The sequence below is a fragment of the Antedon bifida genome, chromosome 3 (genome assembly GCF_963402885.1).
Source record: "Antedon bifida chromosome 3, ecAntBifi1.1, whole genome shotgun sequence".
NCBI classification, from domain to species: Eukaryota; Metazoa; Echinodermata; class Crinoidea; order Comatulida; family Antedonidae; genus Antedon; species Antedon bifida.
The window spans coordinates 5,355,545-5,378,882 of record NC_136228.1 but is presented as its reverse complement, the minus strand read 5'-3'; the positions used below and the strand labels follow the sequence as shown (position 1 = coordinate 5,378,882).

Sequence of the window (23,338 nt, the reverse complement as noted above, 5' to 3'; positions counted from 1 at the left end):
AAATGCCATCGACTGATCAAACTACCTTAAGTAAGTAAACAGGTAGAACTTAGATTATAACATCTACTAATACAACTGCAGTTACAAATAAAACTTGTTCAGATTAGACATATTTAAAATAATTTATTTCTCACCATAAAAGGAACTAATGTCATTGCAACCAATATAACTGAAATCCCATCGACTGATCAAACTACCTTAAGTAAGTAAACAGGTAGAACTTAGAATCTAAGATCTACTAATACAATTGCAGTTAAAAATAAAACTTGTTCAGATTAGACATATTTAAAATAATTTATTTCTCACCATAATAGGAACTAATGTCATTGCAACCGATATAACTGAAATACCATCGACTGATCAAACTACCTTAAGTAAGTAAACAGGTAGAACTTAGAATGTAACATCTACTAATACAACTGCAGTTAAAAATAAAACTTGTTCAGATTAGACATCAATTATTTCAAATAATTTATTTCTCACTGTAATAGGAACTAATGTTGTTGCAACCGATGTAACTGAAATACCATCGACTGATCAAACTACCTTAAGTAAGTAAACTAGAATCTAACATCTACTAATACAACTGCAGTTAAAAATAAAAGTTGTTCAGATTAGACATATTTAAAATAATTTATTTCTCACGTAATAGGAACTAATGTTGCAACCGATATAACTGAAATGCCATCGACTGATCAAACTACCTTAAGTAAGTAAACAGGTAGAACTTGGAATTTAACATCTACTATTACAACTGCAGTTAAAAATAAAACTTGTTCAGATTAGACATATTTAAAATAATTTATTTCTCACGTAATAGGAACTAATGTTGCAACCGATATAACTGAAATGCCATCGACTGATCAAACTACCTTAAGTAAGTAAACAGGTAGAACATAGAATCTAACATCTACTAATTCAGCTGCAGTTAAAAATAAAACTTGTTCAGATTAGACATATTTAAAATAATTTATTTCTCACTATAATAGGAACTAATGTCATTGCAACCGCTATAACTGAAATACCACCGACTGATCAAACTACTTTAAGTAAGTATAACCAGGTAGAACTTACAATTTAACATCTACTAACACAACTGCAGTTAAAAATAAAACTTGTTCAGATTAGACATATTTAAAATAATTTATTTCTCACTGTAATAGGAACTAATGTCTTTGCAACCGATATAACTAAAATGCCATCGACTGATCAAACTACCTTAAGTAAGTAAACAGGTAGAACTTAGAATCCAACATCTACTAATACAACTGCAGTTAAAAATAAAACTTGTTCAGATTAGACATATTTAAAATAATTTATTTCCCATCGTAATAGGAACTAATGTCATTGCAACCGATATAACTGAAATCCCATCGACTGATCAAACTACCTTTAGTAAGTAAACCGGTAGAACTTAGAATCTAACATCTACTAATACAACTGCAGTTAAAAATAAAGCTTGTTCGGATAGACATATTTAAAATAATTTATTTCTCACCATAATAGGAACTAATGTTGTTGCAACCGATGTAACTGAAATCCCATCGACTGATCAAACTACCTTAAGTAAGTAAACAGGTAGAACTTGGAATTTAACATCTACTATTACAACTGCAGTTAAAAATAAAACTTGTTCAGATTAGACATATTTAAAATAATTTATTTCTCACCAAAATAGGAACTAATGTCGTTGCAACCGATATAAGTGAAATCCCACCGACTGATCAAACTACTTTAAGTAAGTAACCAGGTAGAACTTAGAATTTAACATCTACAAATACAACTGCAGTTACAAATAAAACTTGTTCAGATTAGACATATTTAAAATAATTTATTTCTCACATAATAGGAACTAATGTCGTTGCAACCGATATAACTAAAATGCCATCGACTGATCAAACTACCTTAAGTAAGTAAACAGGTAGAACTTAGATTATAACATCTACTAATACACCTGCAGTTAAAATTAAAACTTGTTCAGATTAGACATATTTAAAATAATTTATTTCTCACCGTAATAGGAACTAATGCTGTTGCAACCGATATAACTGAAATACCATCGACTGATCAAACTACCTTTAGTAAGTAAACAGGTAGAACTTAGAATCTAACATCTACTAATACAACTGCAGTTAAAAATAAAGCTTGTTCGGATAGACATGTTTCAAATAATTTATTTCTCACCATAATAGGAACTAATGTCGTTGCAACCGATATAACTGAAATCCTACCGACTGATCAAACTACTTTAAGTAAGTAACAGGTAAAACTTAGAATTTAACATCTACTAATACAACTGCAGTTACAAATAAAACTGATCATCAAGAAAATGTTTAGTTTCTATCCTATTTATATTTCTTATACCCAAAAATGTAATTCTGTTTCATCTTTTTTGCTACCATGAACTACACAATAGCAACTTTTTGTAGAAAACTTTTTTTTGTTAAACATGATAACATTAGAAAAATGTTAAGCAAGTTAAGCATACATTATATGCATAATTGTTACTCAAAGCAGTATATATTACACCCTCATTATAGCAAAAATCAACAATTATCTCAGAAGAGATATTAAACTAAAAATGTTTTGATGCATTTTGAAATAGAATAGAAATCTGTTTGATCTTCTGTGGCATTCAGTAAACATGATAACAGCTTTTATATATTATAAGAATAAGTATTGATATATATGCATCACTTTTGGTTTACTCAAAGTTTATATACTTTGATACAAATCTACTTTCCTTTAAATTCAACTTATTAAGAACACACAAAATTTGTATTGACCTATTGCTTTATTGTAAATTTGGAATTGGCGCTATATAAATTTCTGTTATAAATATTATTATATACCTACAGCAATGCATGTCCTAGTTGATTAACATGTAAACATTATTTTACAGGCCAATGTATTTCACCATTCCCTCCGGACAATGGCATTATTTTGGGAATAGCATACGAGTTCTACTTGAATGGCGATACTATAGGATATGAATGTTTTAGTGGGTACTCATTGATAGGACCATCCAATAGTACTTGCTTAAATGGAAATTTCACGGAAGTTCCAACTTGTCGAGGTGAGTAAATTCTTGTGAAACTTCCGGTTCAATGGCTGGGAAAAAAATCATGGAAAATGGGATTAGTATCAAAATAAAACCATTCACACTATGTCATTCCAGACTAAGTGTATGTGTGTAATCAATAAAATGTAACACAGCTTTACTCTCGTTGCCTCGTCCTTTAGATGGGACATAAAGCTGTTTGTCCTGTATATATACGTTGACTCATTACACTATTGAATGAATGAGTAGGGAATCATCTCCCAAGCATATAATAGTCCTACACACTGGACCCTCTGAGAGAACAGTCTGTACTGAAGAGGAAAAAATAATAATAAATAAAATTGTTTTACAGAGGATTGCTCGCTTCCACCAGCTCCAGATCAAGGAACTGTATCAGGCTCTATAGTTCATGGCCAGAATATAACCTTTGAATGCGAAGAGGGGTATGTAACTACGATGGGTCCAAACACAATCACGTCTCAGTGTATGGATGGCGGTTATGATGTTACAACAGTAGTCTGCAAAGGTAACTAAGTTACAATAAATTAAATAATTTTCCAAATAAAGTTTCGTTTTTAGTGAAATAAAAATAAACATTATGTAAAGCTCTGTCTACACTATGTGATGTGCCCATATATAGACATGATGATGTCAGATTACTACCATATTTGGGCATATCACTACCATATTTGGGCACATCACCCTTTTTGTTGTCAAACTAGTTTGATAGTGTAGACAGAGTTTAACCGATCACCCAACTTTTCATGTGATCTGATCACACTTTATTGAGTCAGCATATATGCTGTTGCTGACACTGGTTTTGGTGAAGTCATTGTGGCTTGCGCCCTCATTTGTTCTAGATTTCCAGAAGGATATGTTATAACCGACAATTGTTTTGAGAATTTTATATTTGTATATTTTTGTAAAAATTACAATTTGGCCTCTAGTCACAATGTGTAATTTATTTTATGTGGAATATATAATAAAATTAAATGTTTGTTGGTGAAGATCTTTGGTGTGCGGTCACCTCTTCCTATGTTTTGTAATTTATTGAGTATGGTCTAATAATTTACATTTTAAAAAGCGAAAAAACATCACATAAAAATGGTAACAATTAAAAAAGAAAATAAACATAATTTGTTTGTTTCAGATTTCAATGAATGCACATCGGGGGAAAACAATTGTCACAACATGGCGATTTGTACCAACACATTGGGTAGTTTCTCATGTGAATGTATGGGAGGCTATACTGGCGATGGAACCAGCGACTGCACAGGTAGGCACTACTGTACACTGTACCTTTAAGCTCTGTCTACACTATCAAACTTTATTTGACCAAAAAATATGATTTACCCATATATGGACCCGATGATGTTATATCAAAAACATATTTGGGCACATAACACTTTTTGGTCAAACTAGTTTGGTAATGTAGACAGACCTTTACACAACCTATGATTTTTCAGATATATCTTAACATATAAAGGTTGAGTTTTATCATAATTTGTAGGTGCCTTTAACATTGTGGAATTGGCACTAACTTTTGGAACTGGTCACAATTAAAATAGGTTAATAAATCTCTAAATCCTGTAGTACATGAAAAACATCACAAATTTTGTGTAGATAATGCTGTTTAACAATGACATAAATGACATTTTTTTATGTAAAATGTTACTGTTTAGATATTGATGAATGTAAGAACAACGACACCTGTCCACTTCTTACTAGTACATGTACCAACACAAATGGAAGTTTTTATTGTGTTTGCAATGAAGGGTATGAGGAGTCTTATGGCCAGTGTGTCGGTATGTAAAACATCTACATTTTCTGAATTGTTTTTGTGTGTCTACGTATGTCAAAGGTCATTCAATTTGCCAAATTATGTTCACAATTATGTTCAAAATTATACACACAATTGTTTGAATCTATAGTAATGCATATTTCTATTTTCTGTTTCTATTATTCACTCCATATACCAGAATGGCATCTTGTATATTATGTGTGAATACATTTTTAAAATGTATATTTTATTGATGATGAAGGAAATTCAGTTTATGTCCCCTTTTATGCCTACCATATCCTCAATGAAGTGCCTACCATGATCACTATATTCCCAATGACAATATTCTTTTCGAATGTAGGTAGAAATTGTCTGAAGGTTTGAATGGCGAAATTAAATGTTGATATAAAGTTTACGGTACACTACATATATTAGTTCGGAAAAGAACTGTTGAGTTTCTCGACGTTTTGGTCAATATATTTTGATCGTTCTCAGGAGTGGTGTACCGTAAACTTTAAATCAACATAGGTAGAATTTATGTCTTCCTCTATCTTATTGAGTGTATTGTTGTGTGACATAAGAATTGTCAACTGAAAACACTTTCCAACGTCTGTGTAGCCATCCAATCACTCATAAGCAGATGCATTTTGACTTGTAAAAGACACAAACAAGATGCATTCACACACATCATTCCAATTACATTAATATAACATCTTAAGAAAATATTCCTAGAAAATTGTAAACCTTCTGTGAATTAACAATTTTGTTTTGTGTTTCAGAAATTGTATTGTGTGATTACGGAGTGGAAGCTGGTGATTTATTGCTGAGTATGCACGGAGGTGATTCTGGAAATTCTGCAGAAGACCGTGTTTCTGAACCATTCTTTCCTCCTATTGGTTTTCCATTTGGAAGTCAATACTTTGGTGTCATTTATGTAAGACTTTCGTTTAGTTGAATAAAACATCTCAGTTTTATGATTATGATTTATGCAATTGATTCTGAATAGTTCTTTGGGTTGTATGCATCTAATTCATATTTATTCTTTTTTAGTTTACTGAAAATGGTTTGATACTATTTGCACAAAAAGGTCAAACTCTATATTCCAATCCTCATCCACCCCTGGATGGACTAAGTGCGATGACTGATACGCACCTTGTTGCACCATTCTGGGCAGATGCTGACAATACACTTAATAATGGAGAAGTGTACTACCAAGTAAGTTAATTTAGCTACCTAGCTAGTGCTAGCTACCGAGCTGGCGCTACCTAACTAGCTACCTAGCTAGTACTGACTAGCTACCTAGTTAGCTACCTAACTAGATACCTAACTAGTGCTACTGTACTTAACTAGCTACCTTGCTAGTGCTATCTAGCTAGCGCTACCTAGCTAGCGCCACCTAACTAGCTAACACTGACTAGCTACCTAGTTAGCACTGACTAGCTATCTAGCTGGCGCTACCTAACTAGCTACCTAACTAGCTACCTAGCTACTGTAGCTAGCTACCTACCTAGCTACCTACCTACCTACCTACCTACCTGAATCAATCAAATATGTTTCAACTCCTTTTTATTCTCACCTGATCTAGAATTTATCAACAAGTTCCGATGGAAAAACACAACACCCAACAAAATTGTAACTACCAACAAAATGCAAACTAATGGTTTTCACAAAATGTTACATGTGGAACCTCTGTTTGCAGTCCCCTCAATCAACAAGCTCTGATTAGAAAACAAAACGCATAACAAAAATTAACTTTGTGGATTAAAAGAGAGTAATACTGAACTTGGCAGTAAATAGTAAAAATAATCTCACCACACTCGGCTGGCACGTAGATTGTTATATTTCTTTTCCAAGCTTAACTCATATTTAAAGTGTGTCCTTTGATTGTGTCAAATACGTTATTTCATTGCTTTTACATTTACTTTAAGGTATATGACATGAACAACAATCCTGGTCTTCTCAACAAAGTATCAGCAATAGTGCAAACATCAGATGTTTCAAATGATTGCAGTTTTGAGAAAGAAAGTTTTAGTGGCACCTGGATGTTAATTGTGACCTGGACAGGAATACCGCAGCAACCAGCTGAAAGTAATCCAGATACGGTATGTCAATTAGTACATTAGAATTTAAAATATTTTTTTAATGATAATAATTCTCTACATTATACATAGCTAGCTATGAAAAGTATTGTAATGTTTAGCTCGTTTTTGTTGTAGTACTTAGAGTTACATCACATAGTACATTTTATGTGTATCCTCACCGTTTGATTGGTTGTACTTATCACATGGTGCAGTGTATTATTTCGAACCATTCTCACGATTATGTAGTACATTACTTTTTTTTAAACAAAAAAATGTTTGGGAAATGCAAGGCTGGCGACTGTACTGTGCGTCATTTGAAACAGCTCTACTCTAAATTTTGATGGCCATATTTTTCGTATGAGCCTAGCTTGCCTAAATTTTGTTATAAAACAAATAATGAATGATAATTTATGAGTGAAATGGATAGAATATGTTTATAATTTAAAAGATAAACTGGTCTGTTGAACCTTACATATTATGTTGTTGTTTTTACAGGTCAACACGTATCAGGCTATTTTGATAACGGATGGTACATATTCATTTTCCTTGTTCAACTACAGGATCAATGCAATGAGGTGGAATACTGATGTATTGATCCACAAAGATGTCATTATAGGCTTTAATACTTTATATGATGGTACACAGGAATATGTCAATGCTCAGTTCAGTTTCCCAAATGAAACAAGTCGATACAGACCCGATCAATTCATAGGTAATACAGGTAACCAGGCTCGTTGGATCTACCGGCTTGAAAAGAACTGTCCATGGACACCCAATCCACGCCAGGTGTGTTTAGACTGGTATAATTCGCAGATCAATCCAATCTTTTGGAACAGTTTTCGATTGGTTTGCCCATGGACTTTTGGCCAAGCAAGATCAGATTCACGGTACTCGGACGCAAGAAGCATTCAGAAATTTGCCCGTTTTATGATTCAATTTGCTGTTACAGAATACGAAGTAGAAATTCTAAATCAAATTGACATTCAACAAGGTAAATGTAAATTTCATACCTTAGATATAAACTCAAGTGGAAACCTTTAGTGTATAATAACAGTAGGCCTAATTCTGTTTCATAAATTGACAATTTTTACAATTTGTTTGGGATGGTTTAATTTATGTTAATAATAAGTATATAATAATTGTAAGTTATGATTAAAAATTATTATTTTGATATTTTCAGCAATCATTATTTCTCCTACAATCCAGGAATTGTATATCTTTGACATGAATTAATGTTTAAGCCTAATATGCTATCGTTAAATTTAATTGAACCATATTAACTGTGATGCATGTACAAAAAATATCAAAATATTTTTCCAGAGGATGCAAGGTGTTTTCAATTGGCAACCCCATCACGAAGGTATTCCGGTGCGCGATGCTGTTACCGTAACGATGGTACATTTATTGCTGGATATGAAAAGTTTTGGAGAAGTAGCTTCTTGGAACGTTTCCATATCAACCGTGGTTTTTGGAATTGGTTCTGTAAGTAATTTTCGGCATCCATTAATGTTAATGACAACATGTTTTGAAATAAGTTTACTTGCTTGTTGTATAAATACTAGATTTGATTTTCACTGGAATGATGATTCCAGGTGGCTTGTACAGGTGCATTCATATGATGGTGCATAGTTGTTCGTGTTCATTTATTCAATTAATTATTTTTAAGCGATATATATAAAATGTTATTAAATTAGGATCAAACATAGATTAAAACATTAGCTTTCATAACCTCTATTATCTCAGTTACATCTTAACCTTGAAAAATGGAATCCGTTCTTTTTTTTGGTATTTTTTTCCTTTCATGTGATCCATTAATGTTAAAAATGCTAATCTTTAACTATATGCTATTGTAAAAAGACAGTGTATCAAAAAAAAACATGATCTCACCTAAAATGTTGATTTTATGGAAAGTACATAATGTATTTGGATTGGTCATCATTGGTCATCATTGGATTTTTTGTTTAGAGTTCAATTTATAAGGAGTTCACCATATTTGATATTACTTAACTTTTAATAGATCAAGAAGTTGTACCACAATATTCCTGTTGCACACAATCTCAGGATGAAGATTTCTGCAAAATGTATGAAGAACAACGCCCTGAAGCTTCCTTCATTCGATACAGACCCCCAAGAACTTGTAAGTCATAGCTTTTAAGCACATCAAGACAACTTTAATCAGTTCAATTCAATTCAATATATTCCGGGTTTTACAATACAAACAATAACATCATCACTGTATGCTAGACCCGGGGACTCCAACAGCAAACTCTGGCTCTTATAATGTATTTAAATGTATAACAAATTATATCTTTTCTAAATATTATTTATATCTTGATCCGTACTTGTCTTTTCCATACATTTTCTTTTTTGCTTATTCTTAATTTTTTTTATGACCTATTCATTATCATTTCTTTTTTTTTTAAAGCTCGCCCAACACAAGATGTTTTTCTTCATCTTTCCGGGCATCTGCCTTTAAACTCTGACCTTTTTACTCTCATTCACTAATTATTCGATCCCTATTTTTTATTTAGCCTTTACACGTGGCGATCCTCACTTGACGACTCTAGATAGCTATGATTACACATTCAACGGTCATGGTGAATTTGTACTTGAGGAGGTAGATTTAGGAAATGGTAGCATGTTTATTGTCCAGTCCAGAATGGAAACACCGCAGTTTGATTCAAACAGTGACATAAAAGCTACCATTTTCACCTCTTTTGTTGGAGCAATCGATGGCGGAACTAGGGTAAAATATTAATTTTTTCTTTTGTAAACTAAAACTATTTAAATATGGATATTTTGACTATGGATAAAGCATAAACTTTATAACATGACTCTCTCCTATAAGCAATACCCCATCCTGACCATCGTGTACAGACACCTACTTTCTGTTCATTGAGAGTAATAAACTCTAATAGGTCACGTCAAATCCAGATATGTTTTTTGGCAAATGGATGAATGATCTTCTTTCCCGGGTGAAAAAGGGAACCATACGTGACAGGATTTTCGATAACATAGACAGCTAATTTTCATTGATTCAAAGGTAGTATCCCTTTAGCTTAGCATCTAGTATAGCTAATATTGTGCAATAAATCGTGACATTTTGACACATTTGACCTATTTTAGGTTGAAATCAGATTGACTAGCAATAGTCTAGATATTGGACTTTTTTTTAAACTTCTATTTTACTTACTCTGGATGCACCTTCATTCAGGATTCTTATTATTATTGCTAGTACACTGTAATAGCCCATAGTCAATGGATGAATGATGTTCTGTAGAACTAAAGGTTATTATTTTTCACCTAATTTAGGTTGAAATCAGGTTGACTAGCGATAGTCTGGATATTGAAATATTAGTTAACGGCACACTAATTGACAAGGCTGCATTAGACAATGGTAAGAATCTTCTTGTTTTACCCGATGATCAAAATTACTAGTAAAATTAATCTTTTATTACTCGACAATGATTATTAAAGAATTTGCTATTTTACTATTTACTGTGTATATTTTTTATCTACCATATATTTTATATATTATTCTATTACATTAAGTTTAAGTCTCTCTTGAGCTTACTTGATCTTTTCCAAGCTTTTATTTGAATAATTTGAATTTATCTGTATTTCATTGTGAAATAAAAACGAATGATTGAGCATTGAAAATCATGATATGTTTTTGTATGTCTTTTAGTTACTTACACAAGTGAGTTGGACTTTGATTTCACTGTGTCTAAAATATCTGGTGAATACATAAATGCAAATGGAACTGATCGTTACATTGCTTCATGGAATTCAGATGTTGGATTTTCTGTGGCCGTTTCTGAAAAGATGTTAAATATAATGTTCCAACTTGATGATGTCTACTTGGGAGATGCCAAAGGTCTTTTAGGTAAGTATCATCATTATTATTATCATTAATTCTTATTGACGTTATAAATTATCATCATTGTTTGTTATTAGTGCCATAACTTTTAATAGTGTAGATGAAATATATTAATAATACTTTATTTCAACACAGTAAAGTTAAATCACACAAAAAGTGTTTTTCATCAAGACGCAAGTCTGTAAATGCATTTTAACATTTTTTTAAAAACTTGTTTATTAAACAAATGATAACAATCAAGGTGCCATATAAGTATACATTAACAAAAAAAACAACTAAAGTCAATATGATAAAGGAAATATTATAAAATCGATCATTGATTATTAATATGATTTAGAATTTTCGTAAATGTATACAAATTTATCTGTACATTTGTTTTGACAGGTCGATGGGATGATGATGCATCAAATGATTTAGAGATGAGGAACGGGACGGTTCTTACACCGTCATCAGGACAAAACTTAACTGATATGCAGATCTTTGAGTTTGGACTTACATGTAAGTCATTTCTTTATCAATGTTTTGCCTTAAAGATGTATTGTCCCATGAAACACAAAAAATTAAGGTCAAAATATTATAAATTTAAATTGGCTATATCAAAGTAATATTAAAGTTATTCACTTTAAGTCGAAAATTGGAGCCAAAAACAACAAGTTTACGTAATTAACAGGTAAATTAATTTGATTACATTTCGTCTGGAAAATCGTCGCGAGCGAAAGTAAACAAAGATTTCAAACCACGAGTATGCATTATGCATGATGCTAATTAGGATTGTTTACAACTCGTAAAGGTTAAGAAGGTGTTCTCACACAGATCGCAAGGAAGTTTTATGATTATGCATACAGAGTAGCCAAACAAGTGCGTTGCATTATGAGATATGTTTTGATCGAAAACTTTGACTGGAAGTCAAAGTTATTTTCTGAACAAAAAAACGTCTGTATTTCAGTTAAATTATTTTTTTTTCGACTAGTTTTTGATGAAATTTAATAACTATTATGATACTTCAAAATGACCCACTTTTTTTCGAAATCTTTTTTTAAAAATTTTTTTGGAATTAGTCCAAGGGAACTTTAATCTGACATATACTTGGTAATAAGTACATTTGCAAGTGATTCTCCGGTGGAAATAAAACCTACAACCAGATCACTAGCCTGGTGTTCATATCTCTAGACCAACAACGATAACTGCATTATATGATGATATCATTCAATGTGATAGTGTTCATAAAATGTATGTTCTTGTATTGCTTTTTGCAAGAAACCCATTTTACATTTTTTTTATATTTCGTGTACAATTTTTAAAATAAACTAAATGAATGAATATATTGTTGTTTATCCAGAATTGAAAGGTAGAGAGTGTCAGAGTAAAATAGATTTGTTTATTGCCCTTTGATGGCTGTCTCAAAGTGCAGTTTTTGTTTTGTTTTTACTAATTTTTTTTCCAATTTTTCATAGGGAGAATAACTGAAGATGAATCGCTCTTCACTTATGATGATGAAAGGTCATACAGCAATATCAATGACCTGACCTTTGAACCAACCTTCCTTAGCGATCTTATAGCAGAAAATGAGGGTACTGAATTGTACAGCAATGCTCAGGCAACTTGTGGATCCAATATGCAGTGCTTATTTGATGCTCTTGCTACTAAAAATGTTAATATCGGTGCAAATACTCTCAACACAGATCAAGTAATTATTGAAGATATCAATTTGTTAGGTAAGATGCAAGCATTAATTCTAAAACAATTGGCACATTAAGCTGAGGCATGGTTGTCTATTAATTACGTTATTTTGTAGTTTTTAAAGTTTATTTACGATGTAAACAAAACTTTATTGTCACAGTGGAATCGGCTATGAGACAAGATCCTTATTAAATGCAATCAAGTTTGTAAAATCACTATTGTTTATCACTTTACTTAAAATTCCTAAAATATTTTTTTCTAGAAAATTTTCCACCAAATATCACTAACGTGATTGATCCTGATAACATATTGAATGGCACAGACGTCTTGAAGGTAATGGTAGGATTCACATATTCCTTCCAAGTTGAGGCAAATGACCAGAATGGTGATCCAATTACTTTTGGTTTGCTAAATGCCATTGGAGGAGCTTCCGTAAATCCCACTAGTAAGTAAAAGATTTATTTACTATTAAAAGTTGCATAGAGAATATTTTAAAAGATATCGACTTTTCTTTTAAATTGAGAACGAAATAGAACCGTTAAATAGAACAGTAGAAACAAAGCAACACATGATATAAATTAACCAATCAGAGAGTAAAGACACTCATAATAGTAAACATTGTATTAGCCTATCATGCAATAGTCTCTCTGCTCTTTTCAATAAGAAATTTTAAAATAAAATTTTGTAAGGATGTAGAAAGAAAAATTCAAGATAGGAGTCTGTCTATAAATTTTAATTGTTATGGAATAACTTGTATTATATTATTTGAATGTTGTTGTTGTGAATATTGTATAATAGTATTGTGTTATTCATTGTTCTTAATTAGCTGGTGAAGTTACCTGGACACCAGGAAATACAGATACAGTCAATTTTGGTGTTGTAGCCTCTGATGGAATGGCCAGTAGTGCCTTAGTGTTTGAAGTGCGGATTTGTGAATGTCTAAATGGTGGAGTCTGCGATTTCAACACATTGGCTCAAGGGACTCTTATATTGGATAACAAGTTTGCAGTTAGTATTATGTTCTATTTTTATTTTATTTCTAAAGAAGAATATTTTGTTTTAAGCTCTGTCTACACTCTCAAACTTTATGTGACAACAAAATGTGATATGCCCACATATGGACACAATGACATCATATCACTACCACATTTGGGCACATTTGTTGTCGAACTAGTTTAATAGTGTAGACAGAGCTTACATTAACTATGGTGGTTGTCAAGTAATTGGCAGTTTCGGTGATTGCTGAATGTTACAATACAATATATGTTATTCTCTGCAATTGCTTTTTACAATAAATGTCTTTCTTTCCTCTAAGGTTGTGGTTTGTGACTGCCCTGCAGCATATTCAGGCAATAATTGTGGGGAGGACTTTGATGCTTGTCTTGATAGTCCATGCTTTCCAACAGTCTTATGCACAGATAATCCGGCACCCAATCCGAATGCTACTTGCGATAGCTGTCCAGAAGGGACTGTTGGAAATGGATTTAAATGCTACGGTTAGTATTTGCTTTGTATAGTACTCTGTTCTGTACTTCTTGAAAGAGAGAGACTCTATTTTACAACAAACTCAAAAAAGTCATTCATACTGAGTTTGGGGGAAACACATGCTAAACAACATGTCTACACTATCAAACTTTATGTGATTTGCCCATATATGGACATATTATATATTATGATATTACTACCATATTTAGGCACATCACACTTTTTGTCATACTAGTTTGATAGTGTAGACAGAGCTTTATAGTGTGAGTCAATTTCAATCTCAATCAATACAAACAACTATACATTTTGTATATAGAGCTAACTTATTTTACACATAATGTTCTTTACTGTCGATATAATAAAATAGAACTTATACAAATACATTTCACCATTTGCTTGATGTTACAAGAAACTTAATTTTCATACTTTTTTACTCTTGTAGATTATGACGAATGTTTATCTGAGACTGATAGCTGTGATCAGGTCTGCGCCAATTCCTTAGGATCTTATGAATGTAGTTGCAACTCAGGCTATCAGCTTCAAAATGATTTAAGGTCATGTCAAGGCAAGTATTTTTGGATTAGTTTATTAATTATTTTTTGTCTTAACCATTATTTTATGTCTTAACCATTATTTTAAGTCTTTTAAGCACCATAAAATGACTTCTAAGTTATATTGTACGTCACTTTTATCTTAAGATGGATGATACATGTATACTGTAAGTTCAACAATTATTAATATTTGGATTTTGTTAAATTTCAATATTTGTTCTAATATATGTTTCCTCTTTTTTCTTAGACATAAATGAATGTTTACTTGACACTAATGACTGCAGTGCTAATGCTGACTGTACTGATTTTGATGGAGGGTATAATTGTACATGTAGAATGGGTTACCAGGATATCAATGGAGATGGATCTGTATGCAATGGTAGGTGGAATTATTTATTACTTATGATAGACCTCTAAAAACCAGAATTATAAAAGATTGTAATCAGATCAGATTTTCATATAGTAACATTATTAATTATCTGTGAATTTTTCACACTGCTGTGCTTCTTTGAGAAATATGCTGCCACACTTGGCAACAGTATTTCAAAGGTAGTCTAGAGAAAAGATAGACATATTTTGTTTCTTACAGTTTAAGAGTGGTGACTTGATTTTATTGTAGAAATAAAATAAATAGTTGAAATCAATTCAATTTTATTTTAAAGACATCAATGAATGTATTCAAGATGAGTATCCATGTGCTGCCATAGCAACGTGTACAAACACCGTAGGCTCATTCGTTTGTACATGTTCACCTGGTTACATCGGCACTGGAAAGCTGTGTGCTGACATTGATGAATGCACACAGAACATGGATGATTGCAACGATAATGCTGTCTGCTCAAACACTGTTGGATCGTATAAATGTATTTGTGCAAACGGGTATTCAGGGAATGGAACGTATTGCGAAGATATTAACGAGTGTGACGATATGTTGGCTAGCTGTAGCAACGTAGCTACATGTATCAACATCATCGGTAGCTATAGTTGCGAATGCAACTCTGGATACATTGGGGATGGTCGAAGTTGTGAAAGTAAGTAAACAGAATATGTCCAGTGTACATGCCTCTCACTAGGGTAAAATTCCCATTATGCTGTGTTTCATTTATAGAGACTGTAGTATGCCATCTAATCTTCAGTTTTAAGTCAATTAGAAACAATTATGACACACCTGATTGTATTCTTGCAATTTGATTTGTTAATTACTTGTGTCATTTGGAATTTGGCGATAGTTCTTAAATGACAGCTCTTGTCTGTCATCAGTGCTTCATTTGTATGTTTTTCTGAAAGGAATAAATATTAATAATTGATACAATTGATGATTTTCAGATGTGGATGAATGTATGACAGGTGATTACAACTGTTCTGATTCAAACACTATATGCATTGATACACCTGGATCATATCTATGCAGATGTTCCAGTGGATTACAAGACAACGTAAATGGAACTTGTGTTGGTATGTGTATTTTATTATTCACATTGTGTACGTCATGGGCAGGTTGTAGTAGAGATCTATATTATTTTGTTGCCTTGCAATCCCAGGGTACAGGGTTCAAACAGGGTTGTGACTCATGTCTCTTTCTACTGTACTCTATAAGCCTCAAATGAGTGCAATCAATTATAGTTTAAATATAAATAAATGTAAAAAAAATTAATCTAGCACATGCTTATTGGTTTCAGTGGTCATCAGAACCATTAATTACTTTAAATGTATGTTATACTTTATCTTAGATATTAATGAGTGTATAAACAGGCCATGCGATGCTCTGGCAACCTGTACAAATACATTTGCCTCTTATTCTTGTGAATGTCCATCTGGGTACACTGGAGGACTTGTTTGCACAGGTTAGTATCATGAAAACACCCCTATACATAAATAGAATAATCCATCACATTAGACAGTATATCTCACTGTGAAATTTGAATACTTTATTTGAAACTGAGCAGCATGAAAAAATATCAAAATGTTATTTAATCATAAAATAACAACATAAAAAACACATTTAAATCATACCTCCTTTTAAATGTGCTTTTAAATTAAATGTTCTGTTTTGAGAAGATCTAGCCCCTCACATTCATCAATGTTTCTATCTGAACAGCGTGAGTAGATCTTTTTGCATGTAGTTTGAGGACTTTCTAAGAGTCAAATACTCCTGTAGAATCATTGGTTCCATAATGAAAGTATAATAATTAAACTAATTCTTTCATTTTTCATCTTGCATTATTCATTTTAGACATTGATGAATGTAGCTTAAACTCTGATGATTGTGAACAAGTCTGCACCAACAAGAACGGTAGTTTTGTGTGCAGTTGTGATTCTGGTTTTGTGCTTAACAATGATGGAATCACATGTACTGGTAAGTTAATAGCTTTTGATTTGCGATGACCTAGGAACTTCGATTTGCGATGACCTGACATGATAAATTCACTGTGAGCATGCGGGGACATTGGGATGTCTTTCATCATTTGATTCCCCGATAGAGTTTTGGTGGATTCTAGGTCCAAAAGACGACCATCAACACAATATGTATAGGTCATTTACTACAGTTTATACTAATGTGCAACCAAACTACCAAAGATTTTAATAGGATGGGACTACTGTTGCTATCCTGAATTTTACTAGTAAGAAAACATCCATTAGTTGATTCTAATATCTAGAAAACAGACACTTAATATCTCCTGCCTATGAAGTAAAATAAGAGGCCGGACCATATTTACCGTTTTGTATCCTAGCCACACACTTAAAAACATAAATGGAAAATGCTGTATTTTATCATTCTGACTAAATTGTTAGTTACTAAATGATGAACCTTGACATTTCAAATGATAACCTTTGACATTTCACCTCATATAGCTTCCATGACGTGTTCAAGTACTACATGTGTCAATGGCGAATGTTATGTTGATGGCGGGGATGAATTATGTCGATGTAACAATGGATTTGAAACCGCTACAGCTACTTTATGCACAGGTAATATATTGGAATATGTCATTTTAGGAGACACCACTAATTAGGGGAAACTTTCCTATGAACCTAATAAGTAACAGTATATATGTGTGAACAATACGGCCAACCCCTATTCAGAAGACACCCTTGTTTTGGCTCCCAAAGGTGTCCTTTTAATAGTGGTTTTACTGTATTTATGAATCAAGATTAGAGAGTCAATGTGTTTCTTAGTCGTTTTTAAAAAAGATGGTTTTTGTAATAAGGTCTATAGATTTGGCATTGTAAAAATGATTGTTATTGTCAAGAAAGACATTTGAAGAGACTTATTTGTGAGATCTTGCATATACATAATATAATAATTTGTGTTTTTAAAAATCTTATTTATCTTAGACATTAACGAATGCTCTAACAATGCTGATAACAATTGTGATGTAACTAACGGTGGATGTAACAATACCTCACCTTTTTATACCTGTACATGCAATAGTGGATATAGGATTATCGAAAACTCATTCACTTGTGAAGGTAAGTACACATTTTTTATTAACTTTAATTTTAATGTTGCCTTTTAGGGAAAACTTTATGATATTTAAGGTAAGTAAACCCAGAGTTCTCAACAGACAGCTTGCTACTGTTTGAAATGAAATGAAAAGTATTGTTAAAAAGGGGTTCATGACTTATGAGCTTTCAGACTCTCTTGGACTCCAATATGGTAGTGATATACCCAAATATGGTAGTGATATGACATCATCATGCCCATATATGGACACATAACATTTTTCTGTCGCATAAAGTTTTATGTAGACAATGCAAAACTTAAGATTATTTGTAAAATCAAGAACTCACTTGAAGCTTTTGAGAACCCCTTAAACAATGTATCGTATATGCTATATATGGCATCATAATGAACTATTATATCTTATACAAAATTTAGATATTGATGAATGTGCAGAAGGATCACATGACTGTCATGACCATGCAACATGCGTCAACACTGAGGGCGGTTTCAACTGCTCTTGTAATGATGGTTTTACACAGGGATCTACAGATTGTGAAGGTAGTGTTTTTTCCAAATACATTAAAAGTACAGTATTTCAAACATGTGTGAATGCAAGTTTAATTTATTATTTATTTATTTGTTTTACAAGCGCTGTATATTATTCAACTTTGTTTTACAAGAGCTGTACTACAGCAGTACAGCTGACTTGAAGAGTGCCTCTTAAAAACTAACAACATAAGGTTATACCAAAGAACTTATAACACAAGAATCTCCTGTTCTTCAATTTGCATTTAAAACACAGTATCAGAAGTACAGTGTTAAAAGGTCAAACTGGGGGACACCATTTCACAGCATGGAGCAGCACCCTCTCCAAATTAGGAAGTCAAAACTATTATTTCCTATAGAGTGCTCAGTCAATTACTCTTTCCTCCTATAGTATAGCAGATCCCCTCTACATATTTTGACTTTTTAATTTGATGAGGGCGCGCTACTCCATGGCTCACAATGGCGCCACAAATTAGCTGTATTTTATCCTACAATGCCTTTCAAAATTGTTACACGCTTTGGACGAACAGGAGATTCTTGTGTTATAAACTTCTTTGGTTATACTGTGTGAAGCTTTTGTTATAATAACATGATATTCAACTGATGTTAAATAGTAATATGATTAAAAATAATACAAATATATTTTTTACAGACATCAATGAGTGTGCTGGTGTGAACAACTGTCATTCCAATGCAAATTGCACCAACACAGATGGCTCTTATACATGTGCCTGTAACAGTGGATTTGTAGGCAGTGGCACTAGTTGTTTTGGTATGATCGTTATTATCAGTAGTATTAAAATCTTCATTATCACCAGAACCAACATCATTATCAGTATTGAAATCAATATCACAGATTGTAATTATCATTGAGAGAAATCATTACGGAACAAAAAGCATTGCAGTTAAGATAGATCATTAAAGATATCACTCTTGTAGTATTTCACAAATGTAACAAAATGCAATGAATACGGGCTCAGTGTGAACGCAGATTAAGGCCAACAAGTAAATGCACAAAGAACCGACTTCCACAGAATCTTAAAGTTTCAAACATTACTTTGTCATTGTGTAATGTAATTCAAAAAAAACTCATTAGTGATATATTTATATACAAGTATTACTGCTAGTGTGTTGTATCATTGTAGTCTATACAGACATCAGTGAGACCTATAAAGATTGCCGTCTTGTTCTGAGATATTATATCGATGAAACACGCAAATACTTTCATACGTGTGTTACAAAGATTTTACATTTTGTGAATCACAGTCTATACACTCATGATGTTCACATGATATTGTAATGTCACAGCAGGGAGGTATACCTCCCTGGTCACATTGTAGTACTTTATACTATTGATTGAAATATAAATTTAATGTTTACAGATATCATTGAGTGTGAAGATGAAACCGCATGTCCTGGTGAGAACGTAGCATGTGAAAATACTGTCGGTAGCTTCACATGTTCATGTATGGAAAACTACATGAAAGACAGCAACGATACATGCATAGGTAAAACCAATTTTACAAATATATTCGAAAATATGTGACATATTTTAAATATAACATATATAAATAATAGAGATAACACAGATTTGTACTGTAGTTACACTGTTTACACCAATTCTAAGCCCTAGTTTCAATTTCTAGGTTCTTTTGGGACACCCCTATTAAGGAGTATATATATATTATATTTCCTGTGAAACAATAGAGAGGCAATAAATGTTTTAAAATATGGGCAACCCCTATTCATGTGCACCCTATTAGGGGAACACCCATAACAGGTGTTCTATCTGTATTTTAATAAAATATAAATTTGTATATCAAAATTCTTGCTAGATATCGATGAATGTGAAATGGAAGACCGATGCCCTACAAATGGAATGTGTGAAAACATGCCAGGTTCATTTACGTGTACATGTAACCAAGGTTACCGACTAGAAGCCGGCAATTGTAGCGACATCAATGAATGCTTAGAGGCGCTTGACGAGTGTCATTTTGACGCTGATTGTGAGAATACCGATGGAGACTATGAATGCATGTGTCATGATGGTTTTACTGGAGATGGCCTCAGCTGCATGAGTAAGATTTTAAACGCTCTATGATTCACACCACCAAAGACAAATCACATATCTGCAATACTTGCAAACCAATTTAATACATCCTGAAGGATGAAACTAGTCAGCAATATAATAATTATAATAATAATAATAACGTTAAATTTATATTGCACAAAATGCAGCATGCCTCTAAACGCTGAACAATCAACAGAAAATGTAAAGAGCACAAAATTAATTTGTTGATGACTATTTTAGTGTTACCCATAACAACTAGTGATATCACAACAACTAGTTTGTGAAAACGACACTTCTCAATTAAAAGATTATTGTAGTGTGATATAATTTGTCTTTGCCTTGTTTTTGTTTAATTATTTCCTTTGTATTCCACAATGAATGTAAATGAGTTTCTGCAGGCAGGCAGTCATGAGCTTAATTGTGTAATCTCCAATATTTTGCAAATATTATTCTATTTTACATCTCATCAGATTTTCTTTTTACATATACATGAATACTGTATGTTGAGACTCAATACAGTTTTCCTTTCAGTTGCTAATATTGTCAATAAATGTTTCTTTTTTTCAGATATTGATGAGTGTGATATGAATTCTGATAATTGTGATGTAAATGCAGTGTGTACAGACACAGCAGGTTCATTTAGATGTACTTGTCTTGATGGTTACATTGATCTTGATGGCACTGCTACAACAAACCAATGTTCAGGTTTGTAGGATATCCATCCTAAAGCTCTGTCTACACTATTAAACTTTATGTGACAAAAATAATGTGATGTGCCCATATATGGACACGATGATGTCATATCGCTACCACATTTGGGCATACCTCTACCATGGACACATCACACATTTTTTGTCAAACTAGTTTGATAGTGTAGACATAGCTTAAGAATACAATTTTGTTCATTTCATTACTAATTAATTTTGTATTGGTTAAGTTTTATTCTTTTAATTACTTACAAATAACTTACAAACTTGTTGACTTGCTGATTGTTTGACTCTATGGGCCTGTTCAGACTTAGTTATTTACTCTTGTAAGTTACAGGTAGTTTCATTGGCCAGTTATCACTAACTTTGGTGAGTAGGTCATCAGCTTACTTAGTTATAACTTAGCTTGAATGGGCTAAAGAAGACTGACGACACATAGGCTCATTGATTAACTGAACCAGGCATTGATTGATTGATGGGTTTGTTATTTCATTGTTAATGTTATTTTAGATGTTAATGAATGTACATTGAATATTGATAACTGTCATCAGAGAGCTACTTGTAATAACACACAAGGAAATTTCACGTGTCAATGTGATGCTGGATTTGAAGGAAATGGCATCACATGTACAGGTATTAATCAGCTTATTTTTTCTATAAAGCTATCATATTATTTATTTTGCCAAATTTCAAATACAGTACACAGTAAGACATAGAAACTGTACAAAAGTAACTCAATTAGGCAAGATCAATTAAAATGTGTAAATAAAAATTACCGTTGATAGGCTCTCCACATAATACCTACATAAAATGAATTACATGCATAAAAAACATAAATTGTTTTGATACATTTATTTTGTTTCAGGCCTGATGTCCATTAAGCAAATTTATTCGCAGGAATCAAAATATTAATATTTGCATTTACTTTTTGTGAACAATTGCACAACCAGTCGTAACTTAGGAATGTTTGCTTTACACAAATATATTCCCTAACGGAAAACAGTTTAAACTGCAATAGTACAATATTAGTAATATTGTACTTAGTTTATTATGTAACAATGCAGGATAATTATTTAATCCTTCACATTTCATCACCTTGCTCTTGATTACATTACATTTAGATGTGGATGAATGTACTAATTCATCATCGGTATGTGTTGGAGAACATGAAGTATGTACAAATTCAATTGGATCCTACAGCTGTATGTGCGGAGATGGTTTCACAAGAATCGGTAATGATTGTGAAGGTAGGTGTCTGTATGAATACTTGTACTATATTAATTCATTCAACAAAGGTTACTTATTAAAGTTGTTTTATTATGTCTGGAACCTACCCAAATTTAAGGTCTATCTACACTATCAAACTAGTTTGACAAAAAAATTGGTTGTATCCAAATATGGCAGTGATATGATGTCATCTTCGAAGATTCTCTTGTATACGTCACACTTTTTTTGTCAAAACTTTGATAGTGTAGACAGAGTTTTATACTAGGGTGGGCGGGATGGAATGGAAATGGTGATGATAGTGTGATTTTGGTGGTGTTGTCGGTGAAGTAAAGAAATTAAGGTTCTTAATGATGAACCATATTAATTATTTTGAAAATACATTTTTTAGGAGCTGTAACTGCGTCTGTCACCTTATCTTTCCAATACATTGATGGTTCATTAGTAACTGCTACTTCAATGTTAACAGATGCAAGAAAAGAAGCTTTGGCTGTAGATGTGAGTAACTGAATAATCATTCAATAGGGAGCTTTTGATTTGCAATGACCTACCTTGGTCAGGTCAATTAATGTGTCGTCGGTTGTCACTTGGACCTAGAAACCGTCAAAACTTTGTGGAGAGCGAGGAAACACGATCCCTCTGACATATTTTGTTCAAAAGCTTTGAAGATTCTCTTGTATATGTTTTTTTTTCATTGCCATGACCAGACCTCAATCTTTCCACTTCTTGAAAATTCTAAAACTTGGTTAGACTTACCTGCAGTATAACATAAAATATGTTTTGGAAGAAAAATCAATTGGTTGATGTAAACCATTTGAGGTACACCA

At 32.4% G+C, this 23,338-nt stretch overlaps 1 protein-coding gene across 1 annotated transcript in view; it reads left to right on the top strand.

The window, feature by feature from the left end:
* Nucleotides 1-1,881: 1,881 nt before the first annotated feature.
* Nucleotides 1,882-23,338, top strand: part of LOC144838089 (uncharacterized) — a 28,929-nt gene continuing 7,472 nt past the window's right edge. The window contains exons 1-37 of the mRNA XM_078693448.1: nt 1,882-1,909; nt 2,022-2,081; nt 2,193-2,252; nt 2,903-3,076; nt 3,414-3,587; nt 4,212-4,337; nt 4,744-4,866; nt 5,621-5,775; nt 5,892-6,056; nt 6,770-6,943; nt 7,418-7,913; nt 8,243-8,404; nt 8,940-9,059; nt 9,454-9,668; nt 10,235-10,319; nt 10,611-10,808; nt 11,187-11,300; nt 12,257-12,517; nt 12,745-12,927; nt 13,309-13,490; nt 13,798-13,978; nt 14,410-14,532; nt 14,766-14,897; nt 15,181-15,549; nt 15,845-15,973; nt 16,249-16,362; nt 16,752-16,874; nt 17,372-17,488; nt 17,855-17,989; nt 18,399-18,521; nt 19,162-19,281; nt 19,892-20,017; nt 20,345-20,587; nt 21,148-21,285; nt 21,798-21,920; nt 22,409-22,534; nt 22,903-23,009. Of these exons, the coding sequence (XP_078549574.1) occupies nt 1,882-1,909; nt 2,022-2,081; nt 2,193-2,252; nt 2,903-3,076; nt 3,414-3,587; nt 4,212-4,337; nt 4,744-4,866; nt 5,621-5,775; nt 5,892-6,056; nt 6,770-6,943; nt 7,418-7,913; nt 8,243-8,404; nt 8,940-9,059; nt 9,454-9,668; nt 10,235-10,319; nt 10,611-10,808; nt 11,187-11,300; nt 12,257-12,517; nt 12,745-12,927; nt 13,309-13,490; nt 13,798-13,978; nt 14,410-14,532; nt 14,766-14,897; nt 15,181-15,549; nt 15,845-15,973; nt 16,249-16,362; nt 16,752-16,874; nt 17,372-17,488; nt 17,855-17,989; nt 18,399-18,521; nt 19,162-19,281; nt 19,892-20,017; nt 20,345-20,587; nt 21,148-21,285; nt 21,798-21,920; nt 22,409-22,534; nt 22,903-23,009 (5,784 nt within the window). The remainder of the gene's footprint in view (nt 1,910-2,021; nt 2,082-2,192; nt 2,253-2,902; nt 3,077-3,413; nt 3,588-4,211; nt 4,338-4,743; nt 4,867-5,620; nt 5,776-5,891; nt 6,057-6,769; nt 6,944-7,417; nt 7,914-8,242; nt 8,405-8,939; nt 9,060-9,453; nt 9,669-10,234; nt 10,320-10,610; nt 10,809-11,186; nt 11,301-12,256; nt 12,518-12,744; nt 12,928-13,308; nt 13,491-13,797; nt 13,979-14,409; nt 14,533-14,765; nt 14,898-15,180; nt 15,550-15,844; nt 15,974-16,248; nt 16,363-16,751; nt 16,875-17,371; nt 17,489-17,854; nt 17,990-18,398; nt 18,522-19,161; nt 19,282-19,891; nt 20,018-20,344; nt 20,588-21,147; nt 21,286-21,797; nt 21,921-22,408; nt 22,535-22,902; nt 23,010-23,338) is intronic.